The following is a 26807-nucleotide window of genomic DNA, read 5'->3' as shown; positions in this document are numbered from 1 at the left end:
ATGACTTTCTGTTTTAAATCATATTTAGTAAATTGAATATTGAGGTTTTAAAGAGCTATAATCCTTTATTGTTGATTGATGATTGATGTAATTGATGTTTAAAATTTAATTTTTATATTTACTTGGTAGGTATTTTATTTTAATCACTATGTCTACAATAATAGTATCAACATTTTATTTACTTTATTAATGTTGAGTATAGTAATTTTCTATCTGTTTTATGTAAAACAGATAATATTAATTGAATATTTCCAACTTGTAGAATAATTTCTTTACCACTATTAACCTAGTCATATAATATTACTAAATGTGATTTTTTTCTGGGTTTTTATGTAGAGGTATGTTTACATATCACTGTCTCAAAATATGGAAATGTTAAATTAAGAATCCTTTAGTATTGTTAGTTACTGTGAACAAATTTAAGTTACAAGAAGTATATAAAAAAAAAAGTTGCATTAAAATTTATATTTATAAAACTATAGTTTTTCAAATCCCTGATATTAATTTTATAACACTATTATCAGGGTCATTTATCGAGTATACTATCTCCTATTTTTTTTGTCGAATAATGATTTATTCATAAATTTATAGATTAAAATTTAATTAATTTTTATAGACCATTTAAAATATCAAGTTTATTATAAGGTAAAAATTTTTCTAAGGGTAGACTTTAGGTGTAAATTTTAAAAGTTAAATGTGTTCTTATTATCAATTTTTTTACATTAAATGGAAAATGTTCTAGATAAAATATTTACAGGTTCATAATCAGTATTGATTATTATTTTTTGAGTTATAATTTTTAGTTATAGGCTGGCGTCGTACATTATTTTGTAACCTATGTTGATTTTTAAATACGTAATTTACTAATAATAAGACTTGATATTTTCCCTACAATTTCTCTGCCAACAGGAGCGGATTTAAAATAACAACTCTTTCACAAAAAATTAACTATTGAAAATGTTCCAGAATGTCTGACACTTTTATATATATCTTATATTAAAGCTTATGTAATATACTTTAATATAAAAAAAAAAAAATTGACCTCTGGACTCGTTTTCGTGGTGAAAATGGCAACCAAATGCTATTTTTGTGTGAAAATTCTCGATTTTTTTTTTTTTAATTTTTAACTTTATAATGCTATAACTTATTGAAAAGTGTATGGATCAACACAATTTTTTTATGAGAAATAATATTTTTTAATAATCTCTTTTTTAACACGCTTATATTAGTGTCACATGTATGTTGTTTGTCGTTTGTAAGTTTGTAACTCCAAAGTTAGAACTCCACAGAAGCGTTTATTTTTGATAGTGATTTTAATTAGAATTAACTACATAATCTATATTTTATTAAAGAAAATCATTATTTTTCCAGATTGAAAGTAAAAAAGACATGGCATTACTTAAAGTATTTATTCTTCAACTGTATTAATAAAGAATGTTTAAGTTGGGAACTAACTTATGATTTATGTTTGACACCATTATTTAAATTTGTTGATAAGTATACATTGATATTAAGTAAAGTAAGTAAAAGCTGGTAAAATACTAATAAGAAAAAAAAGATCTGTTTATCATAACACACCGAAATAACTTTAAAAAAATTATGGAAATACTTTTTTTCTTTTTTTATAATTACATATGCTTTTAAATTGATCAATTATTAAATAACTTTTTGGTTCATACCTTTTTTACTTATAAATGTGTCTACTTAATTTTAGCTTCGATGCGAAGCTGAGAAGGTATTAATTTTACTATGATGTGTTTTTTTTTTTTATGTCTGTTGCCACTTTTTCTCAGCTCTCACTGGACCGATTTCTTTCAACAATACGTCAAAAGATCACAAATCGTATCTAGTTGAAGACATTACCCTTAAAAATTGAAAAATTTTCCCTCGTTCCCCACAAATGGGGGAAATATCCAAAAAAATTACAAATTTAAAAATCGGTAAATTTTGTTATTTTTTTCACTTTTTTATACTTAAAACTGATTTTAATCACTATCAAAAATAAACCGTATATAGTTTGATATCATTTTTTTTTGAAAATCTAACACTTAACCTGCTCATTGGGGGGTATTTAAAATAGCAACTTTTTTACAAAAACTAACTTTTTCAACTTAATTTTTGAAAATGTTCCGGAAATACTGCGTCCTTTAAACATAAGTCAAATTAAAGGTTATTTTATGTACTATAAAATAAAAAAAAAAAATTTGTCCCGACGACCTATCTTCTATGCGCAAATGGTTACCGTATTCAAAAATATGCTATTTTTGTGTTAAAATCCTGGGTTTTGTATTTTATTTTATTTTAAAATATCTTATAAGGGCAATACACTGACTTTCATGAATATTTTATAATTTAATTGACATAAAATAATGTTCATAAGACATAAGAAAATAAACTTATTAAAATTTTTTTACTTTNAAATAATGTTCATAAGACATAAGAAAATAAACTTATTAAAATTTTTTTACTTTTTTGAAGTCGAAAAAGTAATTTTTAAATTTGAGTTAGCTTAAATAGCCAATTTTTTAGCTTCGCTGCGAATTTGTTATATGTAAATACTAATTTTTAATAATATTAAAACTTAGAAGTGATAGAAAAAGTCTAATGTCAGATTTGAAAACATCGCGAAAAGTTGATTTAGAATGGTATATTTTTGTTACTGATGAAAGTTCCTTGTAGTTCATTGCATTTATTTATAGTAACAAACAGTTTTTATTGAAATTTATTGTATCAAGCCCTTTAAATTTTTATACACGTAAAAATAAAGCAAAATACAACTTCTTTATTATTTTTATAATTTCTCCGTTTAAATTACAATATTAAATTATTGAATATCAATTTCATACTAAATTTAATAATTATAATTAGTATTTATTGATATATTATATTTAAAAATCAAAGAACTACTAATTAGGATATAATCAAAGAAATAAGAGTTGATGTTGCTTTTGGAATAATCCACCAATTTCTCTAAATGAAACACTATCTTATCTACAGATTTGCATCGAAGCGTTTCTTATGATAGTGATTTTAATTACTGTCAAATATCATCTATACTTTTATAGTATATCTATACTTTTCCCATCTATGCCTTGTCTACACTGTGCCTCAACCCCACTGTGCTACCGTTTTTATTATTTATTTTACAAATTATTAAGTCAGTACATAATGAAATGAAGAGGGCGCCCAAGTACTTTTTTCGGCGCATCAAAACATGTCTCGGGAGATCATAAATTCTAGTGTATTGAGTGGTCATAGAGACATGATTTCTTATATTAGCTTCGACGCGAAGATGAGAATTTTACTCATTACTCAAATTTTAACAAAAATTTCGCAATTACTTAACTGCCAATTTCTAAAAAAAAGAAAAATCGGTAAAGCGTTTGCATATTTTAATCGTATAGTACATTAAATAAGCTTTAATTTGATTAAGATAATAATAACGTTGTTTTTTTATAGAATTCTATAGAATATGAAATTTTTTTTTCATTTTCTTGTATTACTTGTTCTTTTTTTGATCTCTTGTCCCTCAAACTTATTTCATCATAAAAAAAAACACATCATAGTAAAATTAATACCTGCTCAGCTTCACATCAAAGCTAAAATAAGTTCTACAAAATATAATTAAGGTTGATTCAAATATTTTCGATAGTGATATGTATTCTACATTGAGAGATTAATGCGACATAATTATTATATTTTATATAGAAACATTAAAAATCCAGCAACGTCAAGATGACAAATTGACAATTTTTTGAACTTGACTTTTGAAAGTGTTCCGAAAGTCTGACATTTTTATATATATCTTAAACTAAAACTAATATAATGTACTTTATTATGGTAAAAAAAATTGGACTTTATTTTATCTTCATGGTGTAAACAGACATCAAAGTTTATAAAAAAAATACGATTTTTGTAAAAAAAATTTTTGTTTATATTTTTAACTTTATAATGTTATAATTATTTGAAAAATGTATGGATCAATATAATTTTTTTTTTATAATTACTACCTATTATTTGGTATATATATTTTTTTAATCTGACTATTCACATGCCCACTGTGGGGAATCAAAATGACAACTTTTTCATAAAAAATTTAATTTTTCAACTTGATTTTTGAAAGTGTTCCGAAAGTCTGACATTTTTATATATATCTTAAATTAAAGATAATGTAATGTACTTTATTATGAAAAATAAAAATTCAGACTATTTTGTTTTTATGGTGAAAATACGATTAGTGTAAAAAAAATTTTTTTATATTTTTAACATTATAAGTTATTTTTGTTATATATCTCCTAATTCCTTATTTATATACTGATTACAAGTTTTATGATTTATGAGTGTAATGTATGAATTAATATATAAAGGGAAATGTTTTTATATAAAAACAAGGTATGTCAAATAAAAGAAGTATATAAATATTATTTCTTATAAAAAAAATCATAAAGGTCCATATATTTTTCAAAATGTTATAGCCTTATAAAGTTAAAAATATAAAAAAGAATTTTTTTAAAAAAATCGTAATTTAGCTTCGATGCGAAGCTGAGAAGGTATTGGTTTTACTATGATATGTTTTTTTTTTTTTTGTGTGTTACCACTTTTTCCCAGCTCTCACCGAACCGATTTCTTCAATGATACGTCAAAAGATCACAAATCGTATCTAGTCGAATACATTACCCTCAAAAGTTGAAAAAAAATCCCTCGTTCCCCGTAAATGGGGGAATCCTCCAAAAAAATTACAAATTTAAAAATCGCTAATTTTCAAAATTTTTTCAATTTTTTTTACTAAAAACTGCCATAACTTTTTTAAAAATGAACATATCAATATAATTTTTTTTTATATAGATGCATGATATCATTACCTTTCATTTGGTATATTTTTTTGTTATATCTGATCCTTTAACTGTCCACAGGGGGGGATTTAAAATGACAACTTTTTTAAAAAATTAACTTTTTCAACTTAACTTTTGAAAATGTTCCGGAAGATCTGACACTTTTATATATATCTTAAATTAAAGCTAATGTAATGTACTTTATTATGGAAAAAAAAAATTTTGGACTTTATTTTATCTTCATGGTGAAAATGGCTACCGAGTGCTATTTTCGTGTGAAAATTTTCGATTTTGTATTTTACATTTTTAACTTTAAAATGCTATAACTTTTTGAAAAATGTATGGATCAACACAATTTTTTCATGAGAAGTAGCATTTATGTACATCTTTCATTCAACATACTTTTTTTTTAAATCGGACTATTTCCCTATATACAAGGGGGGTTTAAATCTTAAAAATGCATGTAGAAAGTAAAACTTTTTCATCTTAATTTTTGAAAGTGTTCCGGAAATACTGACACTTTTATATATATCTTAAATTAAAGCTTATGTAATATACTTTAATATTAAAAAGAAAAATTTCGGACTTTATTTTTTTTCATGGTGAAATTGGCTACCGAATGCTATTTATGTGTGAAAATTCTCGATTTTGTATTTTACATTTTAGCTTCGATGCGAAGCTGAGAAGGTATTGGTTTTACTATGATGTGTTTTTTTTTTTGTGTCTGTTACCACTTTTTCTCAGCTCTCACCGAACCGATTTCTTTCAATGATACGTCAAAAGATCACAAATCGTATCTAGTCGAAGACATTACCCTTAAAAATTGAAAAAAATTCCCTCGTTCCCCGTAAAAGGGGGAAACCTCCAAAAAAATTACAAATTTAAAAATCGCTAATTTTCGAAATTTTTTCAATTTTTTTTACTTAAAAGTGCCATAACTTTTTCAAAAATAAACATATCAATATAATTCTTTTTTATATAGATGCATAATATCATTACCTTTCATTTGGTATATTTTTTTCATAAATTTAACCCTTAACCTGCCCACAAGGGGGGATTTAAAATGACAACTTTTTCACAAAAAATTAATTTTTTTAACTTAAATTTTGAAAATGTTCCGGAAGGTCTGACACTTTTATATATATCTTAAATTAAAGCTAATGTAATATGCTTTATCATGAAAAAAAAAAATTTCGGACTTTATCTTATCTTCATGGTGAAAATGGCTACCGAATGCTATTTTTGTGTGAAAATTTTCGATTTTGTATTTTCCATTTTTAACTTTATTATGCTATAACTTTTTGAAAAATGTATGAATCATTACAATTTTTTTATGAGAAGTAGTATTTATATAGATCTTTCATTCGACATACTGTTTTTTTAAATCGGACCATTTCCCTAAATACAGGGGGGATTCAAAACATAAAAATGCATATAGAAAGTAGAACTTTTTCAACGTAACTTTTGAAAGTGTTCCGGAAGGTCTGACACTTTTATATATATCTTAAATTAAAGCTAATGTAATATACTTTATAATGGTAAAAAAAAATTTCGGACTTTATTTTATCTTCATGGTGAAAACAGACATTAAACTTAATAAAAAAAATACGATTTTTGTAAAAAAATTCTTTTTTATATTTTTAACTTTATAATGCTATAACTTTTCGAAAGATGTATGGATCAATATAATTCTTTTTTTTGTAGATGCATGATGTCTTTACCTATCATTTGGTATATTTTTTTTATAAATCTGACTTTTTACCTGCCTACAGGGGGGGATTCAAAATGACAACTTTTTCACAAAAAATTGACTTTTTCAACTTAAATTTTGAAAGTGTTCCGGAAAGTCTGACATTTTTATATATATCTTTAATTAAAGCTAATGTAATGCACTTTATTATGGCAAAAAAAAATTCCGTAATTTATTTTGTCTTCAGGGTGAAATTGGCTACCGAATGCTATTTTTGTGTGAAAATTCTCGATTTTATTTTTTTATTTTTAACTTTATAATGCTATAACTTATTGAAAAGTGTATGGATCAACATAATTTTTTTATGAGAAATAATAATTTTTAATAATCCCTCTTTCATTCGATATACTTTATCTGAATCAGGATATTAATAACGAACTAGCAGATCATGTTGCTTTTGGAATAATCCACCTATTTTTTAAAATTAAACACTATCTAAAGATTTGCATCGAAGCGTTTTTTATGATAGTGATTTTAATCACTGTCAGAAATCATTATACTTGATCCAAATATGTCACGTCACCACTGTGCAGCGTCCCCCCTGTGCTGGGTTTTTTTTTTGTTAACTGTAATATCTATTTTCACTGTAAAAACAAAATAAAGTCCGAATTTTTTTTTTCCATAATAAAGTACATTACATTAGCTTTAATTTTTTAAGGTATATATAAAAGTGTTAGTATTTCCGGAACACTTTCAAAAGTTAAATTGAAAAAGTTGTCATTTTGAATTAATACCTTCTCAGCTTCTCATCGAAGCTAAATACGCTCAAACATATTATTAATTGAAATAAATTTAGTTTATTATTATTATTAATTTTCTTATTTTATTGTCACGAAAGAATTCATTTATGATAACTGAAATAACTAATGTAAGTTTTGATTGAAAATTATTTTTTACACATTACGATCACGTGATAATTGCATCTATTGTGGTTTTTAATTAATTGATTAGGTTATGATATATAGATCAATCTGATTTGAAAAAATATAACTATCAATATTTTTTTATATGTTATAGGTTATGGTAGTATTAGTTGTTATTTTAACAACATTTGTAGTAATTGTTGCATACTGTGTTGGTCTTCCATACTGGTGGAATAAAAATAGATTACATACAGTATGTTTACTAATAATTGGAAATTGGTTACTTATAAATGTTGTGTTTAATTATTACATGGGTGTTGTGACACTTCCTGGTTTTCCAACTTCTGTAAGTTATTTTCATTATTTTTAGTAGTATTTTTTTTATAGAAATTTTATATTTGTGATGTTGGGTATGTGGTGGTTGAACAATTTCCATCCGCAAAGTAATATATTTGCCCATTAATTATTGATCTTTTTGTGTTAGGAAAGTTGTAAGCCCATTGATTTTGATTTTTTGTCAAAATAGGATTAAATGTGTATTTTAAATCTAGTGTAACCTTAGTAGGCACAGCAAACTACTAAAGTCTTTACTCTAAAGTCTTACCATTTATTGTTTAATTATATAATTTAAGTAAAATTAATTCGTGTAAATATTATATACTTGTAATATACAATATACAGAGTAATTTTGTTATCATAAAACAATTATTTGAAAAATTGAAGTCGTGATTCAGTTAAGACTTCATAAGATTAGTATTTATTGATATTTCACAGTGATTAATATTACTATAGTAAAACGCCTCGAGTCGCGATCATTTGTTTGAAATAAATTTTTAATTTAACTTAAGGCACCGATTAATCATATAAAACAAATTGTCGACGTCTTTATTATTTTAATTGTATACTATAATATATAAACTTTTATTTGATTTAGTTTTTAAATGTCGCAGATTCTTTATTCAATTCAAAACACTTCAAAATATACTATTTTTACTGCTAGTTGCATGATATTTGGCTTTAATGACTGATAGTATTTCGATATCAAGGTTTTGAATAGTTTTTCTTTTTTCAACTAAAAGTAATATAATAATAAATCAAAACTAAAAATATTAACTGTTTTATAACATTTATAATATTTTGGTCATTTTCTTTAATTACTTAAATTTTCCAATGTATGATGCTCAATAATTCAACTAGATGCGATTCGTGATCTTTTGGCGTATTGTTTAGTAAAATCTATTCAATTGGATAAGAGTATTTTTAAAGACAGATACAAAAATAAAGACGCATCCGAGGAAAACCAATAGCTTTAAAGCTAAAATAGTATAATATTGAGAATTTTTTTTTGTTCTTCGTAAATGGAGAAATCCTCTAAAAAATTACGATTTTGAAAATCGGTAATTTTCGACATTTTTAACTTATTTTATTCAAAATGGTTATATTTTATTTAAAAATAAATGAATCAAACAAATTTATTTTTTATTAAAAAGACTAGTCATTACTCTTTTATTGGGTATAAATTTTTTGAAAAGCTTTCGGAGTGATGGTTGCTAGTTGGTGACTGCAACTATTAAATACAAACTTTTAAATGATTCCAGTGCAAAAATTTTTTTGAAATCATTGGTATGTGTCTTGGCAGTTGAACTAGAATGCTTGCCACTCCGAATAGCTATAAATGTTGGTCCTGAATAGGTTACTTTTGAAGGATTTCCAAAACCATTTGGTTCAATAACAATACCAGCGTATACAGACGGTATCAATTTATGTCTAGTAGCCACTACCCAGTCATGGTCTGGAAGAGAAACTCAATATTGTATGTGCATTAATAATGGTGTTTGTTTTAAAGTTGCTGTGAGTCCGATCGGAACTCGGGCTTTATCATCCTGTGAGAGAAAAAATACTTCATTAGGTCCAAGAAAAGAAGCAAGACTCTCTAAATATCTAATTGAAGCTGTCACAAATTCTGTATCAATGTGTTTTTCTTTAGGTCATTTTGAGCACGAATTAATTTTACTGGAACTGTAGAATATATGTATTTTTCCTTCACAAGAAAATGAATTCCGTGGTAAAAGTCGTAAGTACGTAGCACTCCTACTCAGTTGAAAATCCAAAGTTTTTAATTGCTCGTGTAACTGATCTAAATTTTTACAGCTTCTTACTGTCTCAGTTCTACGTCGTTCATCAGCAGAACTACCAAAGATGGCAATTTTTATGATAGTTTGCAATATGTCTGGTTGATCCTCTTCTAAGCTCGGCCGACCAGCATTGCTTCTTATTTTTAATTTTTCTGCGACATCCGGATGCTCAAGACAAACATCCTCAAGCTTTTTTTTTTGTTGCACGGGATTTCGATAATCTTTGTTAAGCTAATTGATTACGCTTGAGAGATTTTTTTTCAGTTTCTATTTTTTCTTTTAACTTTTTAATTTATTTATCAAGTCCAAATGTAGACAATCCAGAATCTCTTTGTAGAAGTAGTGAATTTAAGCTTGATTCCATAACTGAAATTTTTTTTCTGCTTACATCTTGGGCGGGTGTAGCAGTTTTTGAATTGCATATTTGTTCTTCACGAGGTAAAATTTTTTCAGTAGAGACTGTTTTTTGGAAGATCTTCTTTACTCGCTGACGGTTGAGAACCATCTTTGACTGTATTTTGTGACTAAAAAAACAAAAAATTAATTACAAGTATATATTAAAACTGATTCAATAAAATAGAGACTTATACAGGCTGGTTTACACTATAATTCTACACCGAAATTATTTAATTTTCTTATCTCTTATGATCTTAATTATCGATGCATCAAAATCATGCACACATAAAAATTATTCAGAATAGTAAAATAATATAAACAACGAGTTGTATTGATGTAATCTAGATAATAGTAAATATAAACCAGGTACAAAAAAACTTCTTGACTTACCTTAAGACTTGTAAAAAACGATAAATTTCTTGCTGTGTTCTGAGTTATCTTCTGATTTAAGGATTCAATATTATTTTGAATATTCACTTCAAATTGCTTGCCATAATTTTTGTACTTTTACTTGAAATCGTTCCAAATCTTATTGACATTTTCTTGTACAATAGTTGATTTTTTATCAGGATAACACTTTTTATAAGTGTTAAATAATTTTTGGTAAAGTTCACCTCTTACCGATGTCATTTTTTTTCTTATATAAATCTCAACTATTAAATCCAGGAGTTACCAATTTCGGTTCAAATAGTTCACGTAATAAAAAGTATTAAACTGAGAAATTTGAAAAAAGCATCTGTATTAGTTCACTGCTAAATGAAGGAATAATATAATATTAAATACATGAGAAACACTATTTTCATTTGTTTTTGAGTCAAGAGCGCAGGATACGTGGAAACGTTATATAAGAGCTAGCGCTTATGTCGAAAAATAAACATAAGTAAATATGTCAAGTTACAATTTATTGTATTAAAACTATATACGTTCAAAAGTTTATATATTTACTAATTACGAAATGAATGACTTTCTATCATGATAAAAATTGAAAAAGAAAAATAGTCGAAAGTACTAATTTAAAATGTTTTAATGAACGGCGAACGTGACGTTGCCGTAGACCCCCCGTCCCCCCTTGTCACATTTAGCAAGATCCCTACACCCCTTGCATGCGAACGTATTTTATGAACGGCCCCATAGGACATAAGGTGAACTTAAAAATACTTTATAGTTGATATATTAAGAAATGCATTTAAAAAAAAAATTTTAATATTTTTTATTAATTAAATGGTTTATAATAAAAAATTCTCATTGTGTATTTATGGAAATGTACTACAATAGTAGTATCGTGACACCATCACAGTTTTAAAACAAGTTTAAGAAGTGAAAAAATGAAATATTCAAGTATTAAAAATGTTTACCATTAATTTGCAATCCCAGGACCGTAAAACTGCCCTTCCAAGTGCGAAAATTTATCTTCTTTTTTTGTGTATTTAATGCCATATAAACAATATTTAATAAAAAAAAATTTTTTTCGAGTCTGCAAGTTTTTTTCTTATATTCTATAGGCTTCAAAATATTTTTTAAGAAAATAAAAAAAAAATAGATTTTTTGAAAAATCTACAGTGGTGTTATCTTAACCCATTACTGTTACGATAATTGGTTTTTTCTTTTGCAAATGTTACAGTAAGCATAAAACTTTAAGGAAAGTTTAGTAATTCATTTTTGTTGCTATTTTTTAATTTAACTTACTTCAGGGATTTACAGAAAATAAATGCTATTATTGTTATTAATTAAGTTACTTTTGTGTTTATTATATCATTTTTACAATGTTTAATAAAATGCCTTGCTATTAACTTCATACAAAAATATGTACATTTTACCTACACATATAAGATATTAATTATTATTATTCAAAATGATTGTAGCTTTTTAAAACTATAAATTATATATTAATTTTTTACGCATTGGATTTTATAAGTCTTATGTATATTTTCACTGGTGTTTATCATGTTACAGAGTACTTTGATGTTAAATGATATAGTTATTTGCAAAAAATGTGAACTGCCAAAACCTCCTCGAACACATCATTGTTCTATTTGTAACAAATGTATTCTCAAAATGGATCATCATTGCCGTATCCTTTTCATTTAAAGTTTTAGTATTTAATGAAAAATTTATTAAGATTTCTAAAGTTGCTGTAAGTAATCAAAAAGAGTTATACATCTGTAAGATAAAAACATTTCTTTAACTTTGTTGCATATTTAAAAAAATATTAGTTTTACTATGATATTTTTAGCTCTGATGCAGTGCTGAGAAGGTTTTTCCATGATATGTTTGTAGCTTCGATACGAAGCTGAGAAGGTATTAATTTTACCATGATGTGTTTTTTTTTTGTGTATCTGTTACCACTTTTTCTCAGTTCTCACCGAACGGATTTCTTTCAACGATACGTCAAAAGATCACAAATCGTATCTAGTCGAAGACATTACCCACAAAAATTGAAAAAAATTCCCTCGTTCCCCACAAATGGAGGAAATATCCAAAAAAATTACAAATTTAAAAATCGCTAATTTTTCAAAAATGATCAAATCAATATAATTAACACGTTTATATTAGTTTCACCTGTATGTATGTATGTATGTTACTCTCCAAACGCCACGCGTTATTGCGTATCCCGTCGTCTATGGCCTTGAGACTAGACTGTCGTAACGCATTCACCCCTCCCCACGCCTCGCTCACCACACGACGGCACACTATTCCTATAAAAATTTATTTTTAGTTATCGTACCCGTACACGCGTGCTTATCATCAATATTATATATATATAAACAAATTTTTATTTTGACTGACCAATAACGCCCGCGTCTAATGCGCCTTACGTATATATATTTATATATTCCTACCGCTGTTTATATCTCAGATATAACGTTAGTCCGACCCGCCCGCCCACAAAATACGGTTATACCTAGTGCATGATACGTTTACGTACTTAAGTCGCATTATTNATTATTATTTATTATTTAATAAACTTAAAACAATAATGAACAAAAAATACTAGTATTATTGTGATAAAAGCGTGGGTGCTTTGTGTCATATTTTTCGTATATTGAGCGCCCGACGCTTTTATCACTATAATACTAGTATTTTTTGTTCATAATTATTTTAAACTTATTTTAAAAATTATTTTTAACTTTTTAGTTCGATGTGCTTTAAAAGCGTGTTTTTTTAGTTTTTTTAAACTATATTTATTTTTAACACGCTTATATTAGTTTCAACTGTATGTATGTAACTCTCCAAACGCCACGCGTTATCACGTATCCCGTCGTTTATGGCCTTGAGACTAGACTGTCGTAACGCATTCACCCCTCCCCACGCCTCGCTCGCCACTCGACGGCACACTATTCCTATAAAAATTTATTTTTAGTTATCGTACCCGTACACACGTGCTTGTCATCAATATTATATATATATAAACAAATTTTTATTTTGACTGACCAATACCATCCGCGTGTCAAGCTTTTTTAGCAAGTTTTCTATTGTCATCTTTTGTCGTGGACCAAGTCTCACATCCATAGGTTACTATTGGCCTAAGATAGCTTGTGTACAGTGTGGTTTTTGACTTTCTTGATAGCAGTTTTGATCGTAATAGCTTGTTTATGCTAAAATAATATTTATTTCCATTCGATATTCTTTCTTTTATTTCCGTATGCATGTTGTTACTGCTGTTTATATTAACACCTAAGTATTTGAAATTATCCACCTTTTCGAAAGTCATATTTCCTACTTTCAGGTTTGAATGGTCTAGGTTTNTTTCCTACTTTCAGGTTTGAATGGTCTAGGTTTCTTCTAGATAATATCATAAGTTCAGTTTTTTCTTCATTGATACATAAACTTTATTTTTACTAGCTTCCATTAGTTTAGAAACCGAGCGGGTAAAATCTTCTCGCGTATTCCCTAAAAGAACTACGTCGTCAGCACAGTGGCGTATTTTGAATGATTTCTCGGGGGGTGTCCAACATTTAATGAACCTCACAAACAAAAATTGTAAAAATGTTTATTGACGTAAATAAAAATTACTAATTTTCAAATTACTGTATTGGGAATTGACAAGTAATTTGAAATTTGAAACTTTAGTATGTCATAAAAAAGAAAGTAAAGGATATTAATTATAATAATAAAAAGAATGAAGAGATGAAGGAAATAAAATAATTGGCTATATGTGTGATATTTATATTTTAGCTTCGATGCGAAGCTGAGAAGGTATTAATTTTACCATGATGTGTTTATTTTTTTTTTTATTTTTTTTTTTATTTTTTTTGTGTCTGTCACTACTTTTTCTCAGCTCTCACTGGACCGATTTCTTTTAACAATACGTCAAAAGATCACAAATTGTATCTAGTTGAAGACATTACCCTTAAAAATTTAAAAATTTTCCCTCGTTCCCCGCAAATGGGGGAAATATCCAAAAAAATTACAAATTTAAAAATCGACAAATTTTGTCATTTTTTTCACTTTTTTTTCTTAAAACTTCCATAACTTTTTCAAAAATCAACAAATCAACATAATTTTTTTTTAAACTAAAACCTTAGATATTTTCCTTTCATTTGATATAATTTTTTTGAAAATTTAACACTTAACCTGCTCATGGGGGGGGATTTAAAATTGCAACTTTTTTACAAAAACTAACTTTTTCAACTTAATTTTTGAAAATGTTCCGGAAATACTGCGTCCTTTAAACATATATCAAATTAAAGCTTATTTTATGTACTATAAAATGAAAAAAAAAAATTTGTCCCGACGACCTATCTTCTATGCGCAAAAGGCTACCGTATTTAAAAATATGCTATTTTTTATTAAAATTCTAGGTTTTGTATTTTATTTTATTTTAAAATATTTTATTAGGGGAATAAACTGACTTTCATGAATATTATATAATTTCATTGACATAGAATAAAGTTCATAAGACATATGATATTATACTTATTAACATTTTTTACTTTTTTAAAGTCGAAAAAGTAATTTTTAAATTTGAGTTAGCTTAAATAGCCAATTTTATCATGCAACAAAAATCAACGAATAGTTGCCGAATGGGTAACACCTTGATCTTTAACGCCTAGGGTACGAGGTTCAAATCCGTTTGTGGCTTCTAAAATTTTGCATTTTTTTTTTGAGTTAGAATAGAATTTTCAAATCATTTGATATTTATCTCATTTAGATTCAATAATTTCAATAAATATAAAGGATCTTATCACTATAGTCTCCCCTCGTGAGAAGAAATTGATATTCATGTTAATATTATTTTACTATGTGGTTCTTTTTCTGGCTACGATTTATTTTGCCAACCCTCACTAGACCTACTTTTTTCAACGATACGTCAAATGATTCATTTAAGTTTATGATATTTAAGTTAATGATTAGTTTAAGTTATTACTCTTAAAAATCAAAAAAATATTCCTTATTCAAATAAAAAGTAGCTTAACTAGATTTGTCCATACAAACAATTAAAATCATTAATTTTTAATATTCTTAAATTATTTATTGTCGAATTAAATTTGATATGATAAAAGTATTCAACTACAAAAGTAAATAATTTTACTTTATAATTTATTAATTTTTTAACTCTATTTCTGTGTGCTACTACCAGTCTATAATATGCCAAATTTTTTAGTAATATTTTGCTATATAAATCATAAATTTAAAAAAAAAATGATTTTTAGTTTCACCTGAAGTTAACGATGGAGTTTTACAATTATAATTATATTTTTGATAATATGCTCAATTGAGTAAATCTTTTTAACTACTTTGGTTTGATTGGTTCATTTAATTAAAGTAAATTATTAAAATTAATTAAGTTCTGAATATTTCAATTGCAGAATTTTTTTAAACACCAAAAGTTATTAGGATATGATTACTATTCTTTCTATTTCAGTTATCTATTACGATAAAAATGTAAAAAAATCGAATTTTTCTGACAAATGTACTGTAATTAGTAATTATAAAATTTCCAGATTGCATATTAATCTTAAAAATTTCATTTTTTTCAATTTAATAATGTCAATTTCAAACTTGCAAGTTGAACTATAAGTTATGGTAACAAATTCATTTTTTAGCTTCGATGCGAAGCTGAGAAGGTATTTTTCATTAAAACTTTCACTTTAAAAGACAATAAAAAATAGGTTCAAAATGATTACCTTTAACATATTAAAAATCAAAATCAGTATTAATTTAATACAATTTTTTTTGTTCTTAATTATTTTTTTTTATATGTAAATACTTATTTTTTAATAATAAGTAATAATATTAAAACTTAGAAGTAATAGAAAAAGTTTAATTGCACATTTGAAAACATCACGAAAAGTTTATTTAGAAAAGTATATTTTTTTTCTGATGAAAGTTCCTTTTGTTTAGTGTATTTATTCATAAGTAACAAAATTTTTTTATTAAAAAGTATTGCATAAATTCCTTTAAATTTGTATACGCATTAAAAGTATATGAATATACAACTCCTTTTTATTTTTATAATATCTCCGTAAAAATTACAATATTATATTATTGAATACCACTTTCATACTCAATTTAATTACTGTAATTATTATGTATTCATATATTATAGTTATAAATCGGGGTAAAATTAAGGGAATAAGTGTTATTGTTGTTTTTGAAATAATCTACCAATTTCATTTTTTTCTATTTAATAATATTTATTTCAAACTTGCAAGTTGAGTTAAAAGTTATGGTAATAAATTCATTTTTTTTTTATTAAAACTTTCACTTTAAAGAACAAAAAGAAGTAGGTTCAAAATGATTACTTTTAACATATTAAAAATCAATAATAATTTGAAAATAATTAATTATAAAAATTATATAATATATAATTAAAATAATTACTAATCTGGATATAATTAAGGAAATAGGAGTTGATGTTGGGTTGGGTTGGTTACATTTTTAACTTTATAATGCTATAACTCATTGAAAAGTGTACGAATCAACACAATTTTTTTATGAGAAATAATATTTTTTAATAATCCCTTTTTCATTCGACATACTTTATCTTAATCAGGGTATTAATAAGAAACTAGCAGATAATGTAGCTTTTGTAATTATCCACCAATTTCTTAGAATTAAACACTATCTACTGATTTGCATCGAAGCGTTTCTTATGATAGTGATTTTAATCACTGTCAGATTAAATCTATACTGGACCCAACTATGCAACATCCCCACTATGCCGCGACCCCACTGTGCTGGGTTTTTTTTTTATAATTAAGAAAGAGGATTAATAATAGAATATAGATGTTATATTACTTAATACTGATAAGTGATAACCAAATTTTTTTTTTTTAATGACTATAAATTGTTGTGAAGATACAACGATATTAAGATCTATTTTAATATGTCATGATCTTTATTTCTTATATTTTTATATTTTAAAAATTTTAGTAAAATTAACAATTTTTGAACTTTAAAACTAAATTTATAATATAAGATCTAGGCGTCTCTTATTTTTACTTAGATTATCAATTACTTCACTGGTATCAATGCCAACTTCCATAGTTGTAAAAAATACTTTTAAAAAGTATTTTAAATAATACTCAAATATTTAAAAAAAAATGTATTTAAAATACTATTTGAATACTTTTCATACAAAAGTATTTAAGTAATACTCAATTACTTTAAAAGTATTTTAAATACTAAGAATACAATTAAAAAATAATAATAATGTTTTTATTTTAACTAAGAGCAAAAGGTTCCACCTAAATAATTACCAAGAGGGTAATTTGAGTCAAATATTGAGTACTCTTAAATTAAGAGAACTCATTTATTATTTTCGATATTTTTTGTTAGAGGTAAATAAAATTAATTATTGGAGACTAATCAGTGAAAAAAATAAATATTAGTACACGTGTAAAAACCTGTAAAGTATGTCTTATTGACAATAGAGTAAATCATTTGAACCTGCAATAGGCTATTGTAGGTTCAACTGATGTATTAAAAATAGATGTATACATAATAGCATTTAGATAAGCACAATAATTATGTTATACTATANGTATTAAAAATAGATGTATACATAATAGCATTTAGATAAGCACAATAATTATATTATAGTATAATGTAACATATAAAATAACAGAGAATTATTCTCAATTTTCATTTTGACTGAGTTTAATTTGGTTGCTGTGTTACGGTTAGCAAATTAAAAAAAAAAAGTATATTAATAGTACTGAATATTAAACAGTATTAAATACTAAATAATTGTATTTAAAATACTACTCAGATACTTTTTATTAAATGTATTTAAAAATACTATTCAATACCAATGAAAGTATTTGAATACTTTTATTCAAATACATTTACTCAAATGCTTTACGCCTTTGCCAACTTCTATGTTAATGGCTAGCATAGCCAAACCATTAAATCGCCCCTGTATTAAAAAAAAAAAACTTAAAAAATCATAATTATAAAATAATAAATTAACCAATATTAATTTACTTGTGACATTGTGTTTCGCAAGTATGTCTTTATTCTTTTCAAATTAGAAAACGACCTCTCATTAGATGCAGTTGATACTGGTAAAGTTGCAAAAATCTGTAAGAGTTTAAATACATTTGGATAAATTTGGCTATTGCATAAAACTATTGCTTCCATGGCATTTCTTGGTGTATTTGATGATTTAATACTTTCTAAACGTCTTTTCCATAATTTGAACTCTGCCAGTAACACAGATTCTTCGCATTCATTTAAGTCAAACATATACATTTGCGCCAAACGTAAGAAGTGAGCTTCATTTTCGTCTGTTGAAATTAATGATTTGAAGTCCAATAGTTCAAAAGTCCAAAACATTTTTTGATTAACAAACCTTAAATTTAGTTGATCTATAAATGTATCTAAGAAAGGAATAAAAAAAGCAACTCGAAAATATGACTCTTGTGAATTTGTCTCAATATTTACTCTTTTCGTTTGTCTTCCTATAATACGTGGTATGGAAATATTTGTATCTAGTTTATTTGATAAAGTCAATGCATTTTCAAAAATTTTATGAAATTCAGACTCAGCATTCGATCTTAAAGTTTGAAGTTCTTTTATTGTATCTTCCGCAAGATCCATAGCTTCACCTAGATCAATATTTATTCTTTGAAGTTGTTTTGAAAGAGGTAATCCAAAACTAAATACTTTATTCACAATAAGTAAACAAATAATAAAATCTTCTTTCAGTATTGATGTTCGTAGATTGCTTGCTTGTGATGATGTTTCAGTAACACTCCACTTCGAAATTATAAATAACGATTCAATTACGTACTCAAAAAGCTCAAGAAAATCATTGACAGCATGAAAACGTTCAACCCATCTAGTCGCACATAATCGTTTTAATGTTTTTTTTGTAATACATTCTTGGCTTTCTTCGATTTGACTTTTCACCACATCTTTTCGCTTCGGTTATATAAAGAAATCTCTAACTTTAGATATTGTTCCTAAACAATTTCGTATTTTTTATATAGAACATGAATAAGAAATAGCAAGGTTTAAAACATGAGCAGCACAATGAACATACGTCGCAAGCGGTTGACTTTGGTGAATAATAGCTTGAGCTCCGTTAAATTGACCAGACATAGAAGCACATCCATCGTAACCCTGTCCTCTAAGGTATTTTGTATCTACACCAAATGAATGTAAACTTTGTATAATAATATCGGCTAAACCTTTTCCAGTAGTATCTGTCGTAGACACAAACTGAAGAAATTCTTCCTTGATAATCATATTTTCAACATCTAAATATCGTGGACACAAAGATACTTTTTCGATTCCACCAATGTCAGCTGTTTCATCAGCAAGTATTGTGAAACATCTTTGGGCATTTATGTTTGTTACGATTTTATTTAAAATAATTTTATTGCAGGATTCAATTATTTTATTTTAAAGTGTTGCACTTGTATACTACTTATTGTTCCTTCAACTTCCAAAAATGATTTTAAATGTTTATCTCCTTGGGCTCTATATCTTAATATTTCTCTAAAATTTCCCTGATTTTCTTGGATAAGCCTGTCATTTTCTTGTTCAACAATAATTTTCCCAGAATCTCGATGTCCTCTGAGAGGAATATTTTGTTTACCACATAAAATTACGGTTTGAATTATTGGAGTTATATTTTTTCGATTTTTTCTAATTAGTTCAGCTCTTCCAGTTTCTATTTTACACGTTATAGATTTCTCAGGATGTTTTACAACATCCATGAAATTATCTGAACTTAACACACACGTTTTATGGTAACCCTTGTTAGAATGTTCTTTGAAATCAACAATAGCATTTCTCCAATTATCATATTTTTTTTTTACTAAAAAGATTTGTCCGTTATTTTCATTCGATTTGGAAAAAGCTACACAGATTCGACAAAATGCATGATTTTCTTTTATCGAGTATAAGGGAATCTTAATAGCCATGAATACTGGAACTTTAAGTATTTTGAACTGTATATAGTTTTTGTGGGAATTTGAATGATATATTTGGCATCCAAATTTTCGTCATAACAATTAAGATATCTTCGTTCGATAACTTACGGTTAATATAAAATTCAATATCATAATTATTACTATAGATTGTGTCCTCAGTAAAAGAAATATTATTTGAGTCTTTTGTATCTAAACTTAAAGTGCGACAAATTTTAGCGGAGTCAATCGAGTTAACTGGCGAAGATGCTCGTTTATTCGTAAGAGTATTGTTGTTATGAGTTCAATTAAATTCTGAGGTAGTAGGTGTTAACTTAAAAAATGAAGTAATTGATCCTTGATTTTTCTGTGCCATTTTTGATAATTTTACAACACTTTTTTCCTTAATTATCGCAAGCTATAATAGTTAAACAAAATTCAAAAACGTTTAATTTTTTATTTTTTCGAAAAATTCTTAAAGAATCATTTGTAGAGTTACATACAAGTATAAGTAACTTAGAGAAAAAAATTTTAATTGGTTGAATACTAAATGAATAAAAGCAATTTACCTTGGCTCCCTCAGCTACACCCAGTCATAATATTACATAATATGATTGAAACACTCGGGCGGCAGTGCGGCATTTTTACTCTAACTGCCATCGTCGTAGTGACTGCCGGATATCTGTAAAACTCGCCAAAAGAACAATTTATAGAGAACGTAGATTGCAATATCGACAAAACACGAATTTTTCTATTCAGTGACAAAATATTATATTTTAATATAATTACTTACTCTTATTCTAATAGTTTATTAATCATATTAGTAGTTGATATGTATTTTTTAAGGGGAGGCTCAGTTTCAAAGACTATATTGCTAGTATAATGTATAAATGGACAGCACGGGTAAAAGGAAACAAGTAAAAATTACTAGTTTCGTTAAATATTATTTATGTATTAATATTTTTTTGGAATAGCTAACTGAAGCATAATACTGATCAAAATTATAAAATAAACTTTTACAAACTCAGTTATAAATGACTTGTTAAAATTTAATTTTTTTTGTAACGCGTAATAACTTAGTTAAGATATAATAAAAATAAAAATATTATTTTAAAATATTTAAATAAAATTAAAATTGTATAATAGTTTATTACACATTTATTCGTTATTTATTCGTAATTTCTAATAAAATTCCTATGATTGGTTCATATTTTAATTATTTATTTTATTTGAATAAATAGGTAGGTACTTAGTACTTACTTTATGGCACGTTATAGCTGTATGCTCGACGGTCGACGAAAAAATTAATGTCAAATAATAGTATTATTCAAATGTATAATTCTCTAAACTGATAAACTATATAAAATAGATTTCAAAATAAGCTACAAGTTCAGAATATTTCCGTTGTTATTATATTTTTCCTGCGGGTATTTTTGTTATCTTTATGACCCAGTGAAATTCAAATAATTTCTAGATATCCCTGATAAAATTTAGATAAATCTCGTAACGTGTCGTCGAATCATATCAAATTAACTTCATTTTTGTCATTTATTTAAAATACCATTTATTTTATAGTATATTATAAAAAAAATGTAATACTAATATATTATGTATCTTTTTTTTTTAAGTCGGGGGGTGTCCAGACATGGAGGACACCCCCCCAAAATACGCCACTGCGTCAGCATATGCTAAAACAGTTTCCTTGCCAAGAACTTCCATTGTTCGTCCTTCATAGGAATCTCTGATAATCTTTTCCAGACCCAGGTTAAATAAAGTTGGGGACAGGGCATCTCCCTGTCTCAATCCTGAGTTAACCTCAAAGGCCGGCGATAATTTCTGTAAGAAACGTACTTTAAGTAACGTCTTATCATTACACATTTTTACTAAATTGACATATTTTTGTGGGATTCCAAAATGTATCATTGTTTTCCATAGTTCTTTTCTATTTATACTGTCATAAGCTTGTTTATAATCTAATCTTAAGTTTTGTAATTACAAGGTAGTGGTCTGAGTCGGCGTCTTCCCCTCTATAACTCCTGACACTTTTTATACATCCTTTATGTTTATTCTGTATCATCACGTGGTCGATCTGGTTTTTAGTTATTCTATTAGGTGCTATCCAAGTTTGTTTGCGTATGTCCTTCCTTGGGAAGTATGTACTACTAAGTGTAAATCCTTTTGCTAGACACAAGTTTATCAACCTGGTTCCGTTAACTTTACTTACGTCATGTAAGCTATTGGGTCCAATTGTGGGTCTGTACATATCCTCCTTTCCTATTTTTGCATTAAAGTGACCTATTAATATTTTGACAGAGCTATTTGTTGTGGTCTCAAGTATGTTCTCGAGCTCATCGTAGAATTCATTCTTAAGATTTTCTTCTTTCTCTTCAGTTGGCGCATATGCGTTTATAATAATGCTATCGAAAATGCGACCCGCGACTCGAATGTAGCATATCCTGTCATTTACTGCGGTGAATTCTTTTACTTGAGGTAATGTATCGTCACTCTCTATAAATCCCACACCATTTTCATGTCTTCCNTCTATAAATCCCACACCTGGACCACGTGGGTGCTTTGTGCCATATTTTTCGTATATTATGCGCGCGACGCTTTTATCACAATAATACTAGTATTTTTTGTTCATAATTATTTTAAATTTATTTTAAAAATTATTTTTAACTTTTTAGTTCGATGTGTTTTAAAAGCGTGTTTTTTTAGTTTTTTTAAACTATATTTATTTTTTATAGATGCCTGATTTCTTTACCTATCATTTGGTATATTTTTTTTATAAATTTAACCCTTTACCTACCCACAGGGGGGTATTTAAAATAACAACTTTTTCACAAAAATTTGTCAGATATCTTGATTCAACTATGCCACGTCACCACTGTGCCGCGACCCCCGTGTACTGTGTTTTTTTGTAACATTTTGCTATATAAATCATAAATTAAAAAAAAAAAATGATTTTTAATTTCACCTGAATTTAACGATAGATTTTTACAATTATTATAAAATTTTATTCTACGCTCAATTGAGCATATCTTTTTAACAACTTTTTTTATTGGCTCTTTTAGTTAATGTAAATAATTAAAATTAATTAAGTTCTAAATGTTTCCATTGTAGAATCTTTTCAAACACCAAAAGTTAATTAATAATGATTACTATGATTTTGATTTAAATGATTTATTACGATAGAAATGCAAAAAAAAAAAAATCAAACTTCTCTGATAAATTTACTTTAAACAGTAATTATAAAATTTCCCTACTGCATATTAATCTTAACAATTTCATTTTTTTCTATTTAATAATGTCAATTTCAAACTTGCAAGTTGAGCTAAAGATTAAGGTAATAAACATGTTGTTTTATTATAAACTTTCAATTTAAAGGACGAAATAAAGAAGGTTAAAAATTATTACTTTTAACATATTAAAAATCAAAATCAATAATAATTTGAAAACAATTCAATATAACAATTATATAATATATAATTTTATATTATTTTTTTTGAATCTATGAATTACTAATCTGGATATAATTAAGGAAATAGTTGATGTTGCTTTTGTAATTATTCACCAATTTCTTAGAATTAAACATTATCTACAAATTTGCATTGAAGTGTTTCTTATGATAGTGATTTTAATCACTGTCAGATTAAATATATACTGGACCCAACTATGCCACGTCCCCACTAGTTTTTTATGTCTGACAATGAAAATTTTCATCTATCTTAGGCAAGTTTTGGAGAGTTTGAAAGACCTCAAATACGCATGTAAAAAAAAATGTCGATATTATTTTGTATGTAAAATTTTATGTTACCTACTTTATTACTATGACAATTGGTTGATGATTTTCAATAAATTTATATGAATCATAGAGTGTAAAAAATTACACTTGTTTGTAATATTTTGACTATGTTCTCCCATAAATAGAAAATAATGACTTCTAAAATTTAAACTAGCTTAAATAGCCCTTTTTATCTTTCGTCAATCATAGCACACTATCGCTGGATTTTATTTCTTTTTTTTGCTTATTCAAATAAAAAGCAAAGTGAAGTTGCGGTATAGTTGAGACAATTATAGATATTGTCTGACAGTGATTTACATCACTATCATAAAAAACAATTCTATGCAAATGTGTTTCAAGTTATAAAATTTATAAATCGTACTTGAAGTTTAAATATTTATTTTTAATTTTTAAAATAATATGATCGATTTTACTAATTTTTGTTTGTACAATTGGCCAACTCCCTCAAAAATATAGATAGTTTCAATCGTTTAAAAATGTTTCTAAAAATCCTTGAAGTTCAAATTTTTATGAGAACATTTTCGTATGACTGACATAGTGTAATTTGACTTTGCAAGAGGCAATTAATGTTTTAAACTATTACAGTCACCTATATATTATCGTCACAGTTATTATTTTCAAATAAAACACAAGTAACGTGTACTGAAATGAGCAACAACACTGCATATGCTATAGTTATTTGAGTCTAGTGCAGTAATAGTGAGGGGTCGCATATTTTTTAAGTGTTAAGTCTGAGTTTGAGTCTGAGTCTGTTAAGTCTAAGTGTTGCTCCTTAATGAGCACCCATGAATACGATACAGGACAACGCAATGAGAAAGATAGAGGACTGTCGAGTCAAGTGGGCTGAGAGTCGTCACGCCAACAGCCGGGGTCAGAACAGCCGCAAAAAATTTTTCAAATCAAAAAAATTATTTTGTTTTTAAATTTTTTAAATATTCTAATATGTTTGTATTCTTTAAACTTAAGATCAATTATATTTTTTGTAAGGTACTTTATGATGAAAAAAGAAAAACGTCCCGACGATATTTCTTGTATGAGTTATTATAGTTTAAAACCAAAAATCGCTAAATTTCAACGAAAAGTCAATATCTACATTGTATCACTCGCATCTATATATGTCTCAATCATGACGAAATTTCACTGTGTTAGGATTCCTAAACTATTTGAAAAAATTACTAAAATAAAGTTGGTATTATAATTGAAATGTCTAAATAATTTAATATTTTAAAGTTCTTGTATTCACTGCAAAGATCAAATTAATAATTATTTTTTATCCTTGACTTTTTATATTTAGCGTGGTTAAATAACTGTGTAGGATTTTATAATCATCGTTATTTTTTTCTATACATGATATATATGACATTAGGAACTTTGTTTTTAATAGTATTTGGAGCCGATATTGTTTTCTCAGAAATAATTAATAAAGAAGAACAGCCAATTGGTCATCCAGTTAAAATCAATATTTCATTGTCAGAGGTAAGTAGAAATATAAGTTTTATTTAATTATATACTTCGTGTTTTATTAACAAATCATTAATATTAAAAATAACCAAAACCTTCGCATTTCTACTCCAGTATTAAAGTTTTAATAACTTTCAAAATAACGGTTCAAAAATTGTTTAAATCAACTAGTACTTATTATTTAACAGCATAATTCTAATTCTAATTTATAAGTTAGTATATATGTTTGTTTGTCGACCAATGTAGCTTAAAAATCATGTCAAAATTTTTTTTGTAATACTTCATAATGTTCCAACAGATTTAAACTTATATCAAAATAAAACTACAATATATTTGATGACAAAAAGAAAAATTACCCGAAAGCTTAATTTCTAGAAGTTATCAGACTGTTGTGATCTCGGTTTTTCCGGTGTCACAGATTACTTGGGTTAGTCTTATCGCGTGTGAATTGTCGGCGAGCGATGTCGAGTCGTCTGTTATACTATTGTTGACGGAATTAACCTGAAGTATTGTGGTTTAGTTCTTAAAATTATTGAGAAGTATTTAAGAAACAAATTCAGTACTTAATATTTATTAGTGGTTTATTGTAATTGACATAGATGTATCGTAATAATAATCTATAAAATTATTAGTACGGCGACAAAACTACGACTAATTGATATTAAAATATTTGACCCAAATATGCACTAGTCAAGTGGTCAGCTTTGTCTGGATCAGCACGACATGTGCAGTAGTTCATAACAAGACTATTATTAGTTCAAAAATCATACAATTTTCGGTAAAAACGGTCGACTTTGAATTGTTTTGCATAGCAAAAAACATCTTTACGTCATTCTTAACTTAATCAAATTAAAGCTTATTTAATGTACTATACGATTAAAATATGCAAACGCTTTACCGATTTTTCTTTTTTTTAGAAATTGGCAGTTAAGTAATTGCGAAATTTTTGTTAAAATTTGAGTAATGAGTAAAATTCTCATCTTCGCGTCGAAGCTAATATAAGAAATCATGTCTCTATGACCACTCAATACACTAGAATTTATGATCTCCCGAGACATGTTTTGATGCGCCGAAAAAAGTACTTGGGCGCCCTCTTCATTTCATTATGTACTGACTTAATAATTTGTAAAATAAATAATAAAAACGGTAGCACAGTGGGGTTGAGGCACAGTGTAGACAAGGCATAGATGGGAAAAGTATAGAT

General features: G+C 26.5%; 2 protein-coding genes and 1 long non-coding RNA gene across 5 annotated transcripts in view; 1 reads left to right on the top strand and 2 right to left on the bottom strand.

Annotated features, from left to right (window-relative positions):
- The window catches only part of LOC126908349 (palmitoyltransferase ZDHHC16), a 33965-nt gene that overhangs the window by 1059 nt on the left and 6099 nt on the right, over positions 1-26807 (top strand). For 2 of the 3 annotated variants that reach the window (XM_050690341.1, XM_050690343.1), the window contains exons 2-5: positions 1372-1519; positions 7600-7791; positions 11930-12047; positions 25437-25618. In XM_050690341.1, coding sequence (XP_050546298.1) covers positions 1372-1519; positions 7600-7791; positions 11930-12047; positions 25437-25618 — 640 coding nt within the window. The remainder of the gene's footprint in view (positions 1-1371; positions 1520-7599; positions 7792-11929; positions 12048-25436; positions 25619-26807) is intronic. The other variant, XM_050690344.1, reaches the window with a different exon arrangement.
- Positions 9739-10589, bottom strand: LOC126908373 (uncharacterized). Its single transcript, XR_007704760.1, has 2 exons — positions 10367-10589; positions 9739-10104 (listed from the first exon to the last, which is right to left on the bottom strand). It is a non-coding gene; the product is annotated as an uncharacterized LOC126908373 (long non-coding RNA).
- LOC126908357 (52 kDa repressor of the inhibitor of the protein kinase-like) lies at positions 18004-21326 on the bottom strand. Its single transcript, XM_050690356.1, has 3 exons — positions 20907-21326; positions 18407-20755; positions 18004-18338 (listed from the first exon to the last, which is right to left on the bottom strand). The coding sequence occupies exons 2-3, from the start codon at positions 19019-19021 to the stop codon at positions 18258-18260; spliced, it is 696 nt and encodes a 231-aa protein (XP_050546313.1). The 5' UTR covers positions 19022-20755; positions 20907-21326; the 3' UTR covers positions 18004-18257.

The sequence above is a fragment of the Daktulosphaira vitifoliae genome, unplaced genomic scaffold (assembly GCF_025091365.1).
Source record: "Daktulosphaira vitifoliae isolate Bord-2020 unplaced genomic scaffold, ASM2509136v1 Scaffold_5, whole genome shotgun sequence".
NCBI classification, from domain to species: Eukaryota; Metazoa; Arthropoda; class Insecta; order Hemiptera; family Phylloxeridae; genus Daktulosphaira; species Daktulosphaira vitifoliae.
The sequence above is the reverse complement of the archived record's forward strand: the minus strand, read 5'-3'. Positions and strand labels throughout refer to the sequence as shown.

Excerpts from the sequence above, each read along its gene's own strand:
- LOC126908357 (XM_050690356.1), bottom strand. The coding sequence starts at position 19,021 with ATGGATCTTGCGGAAGATACAATAAAAGAACTTCAAACTTTAAGATCG. Across the intron at positions 18,339-18,406 it reads TGCGAAACACAATGTCACAA|GGGCGATTTAATGGTTTGGC; the intron begins GTAAATTAATAT and ends TTTTTAATACAG.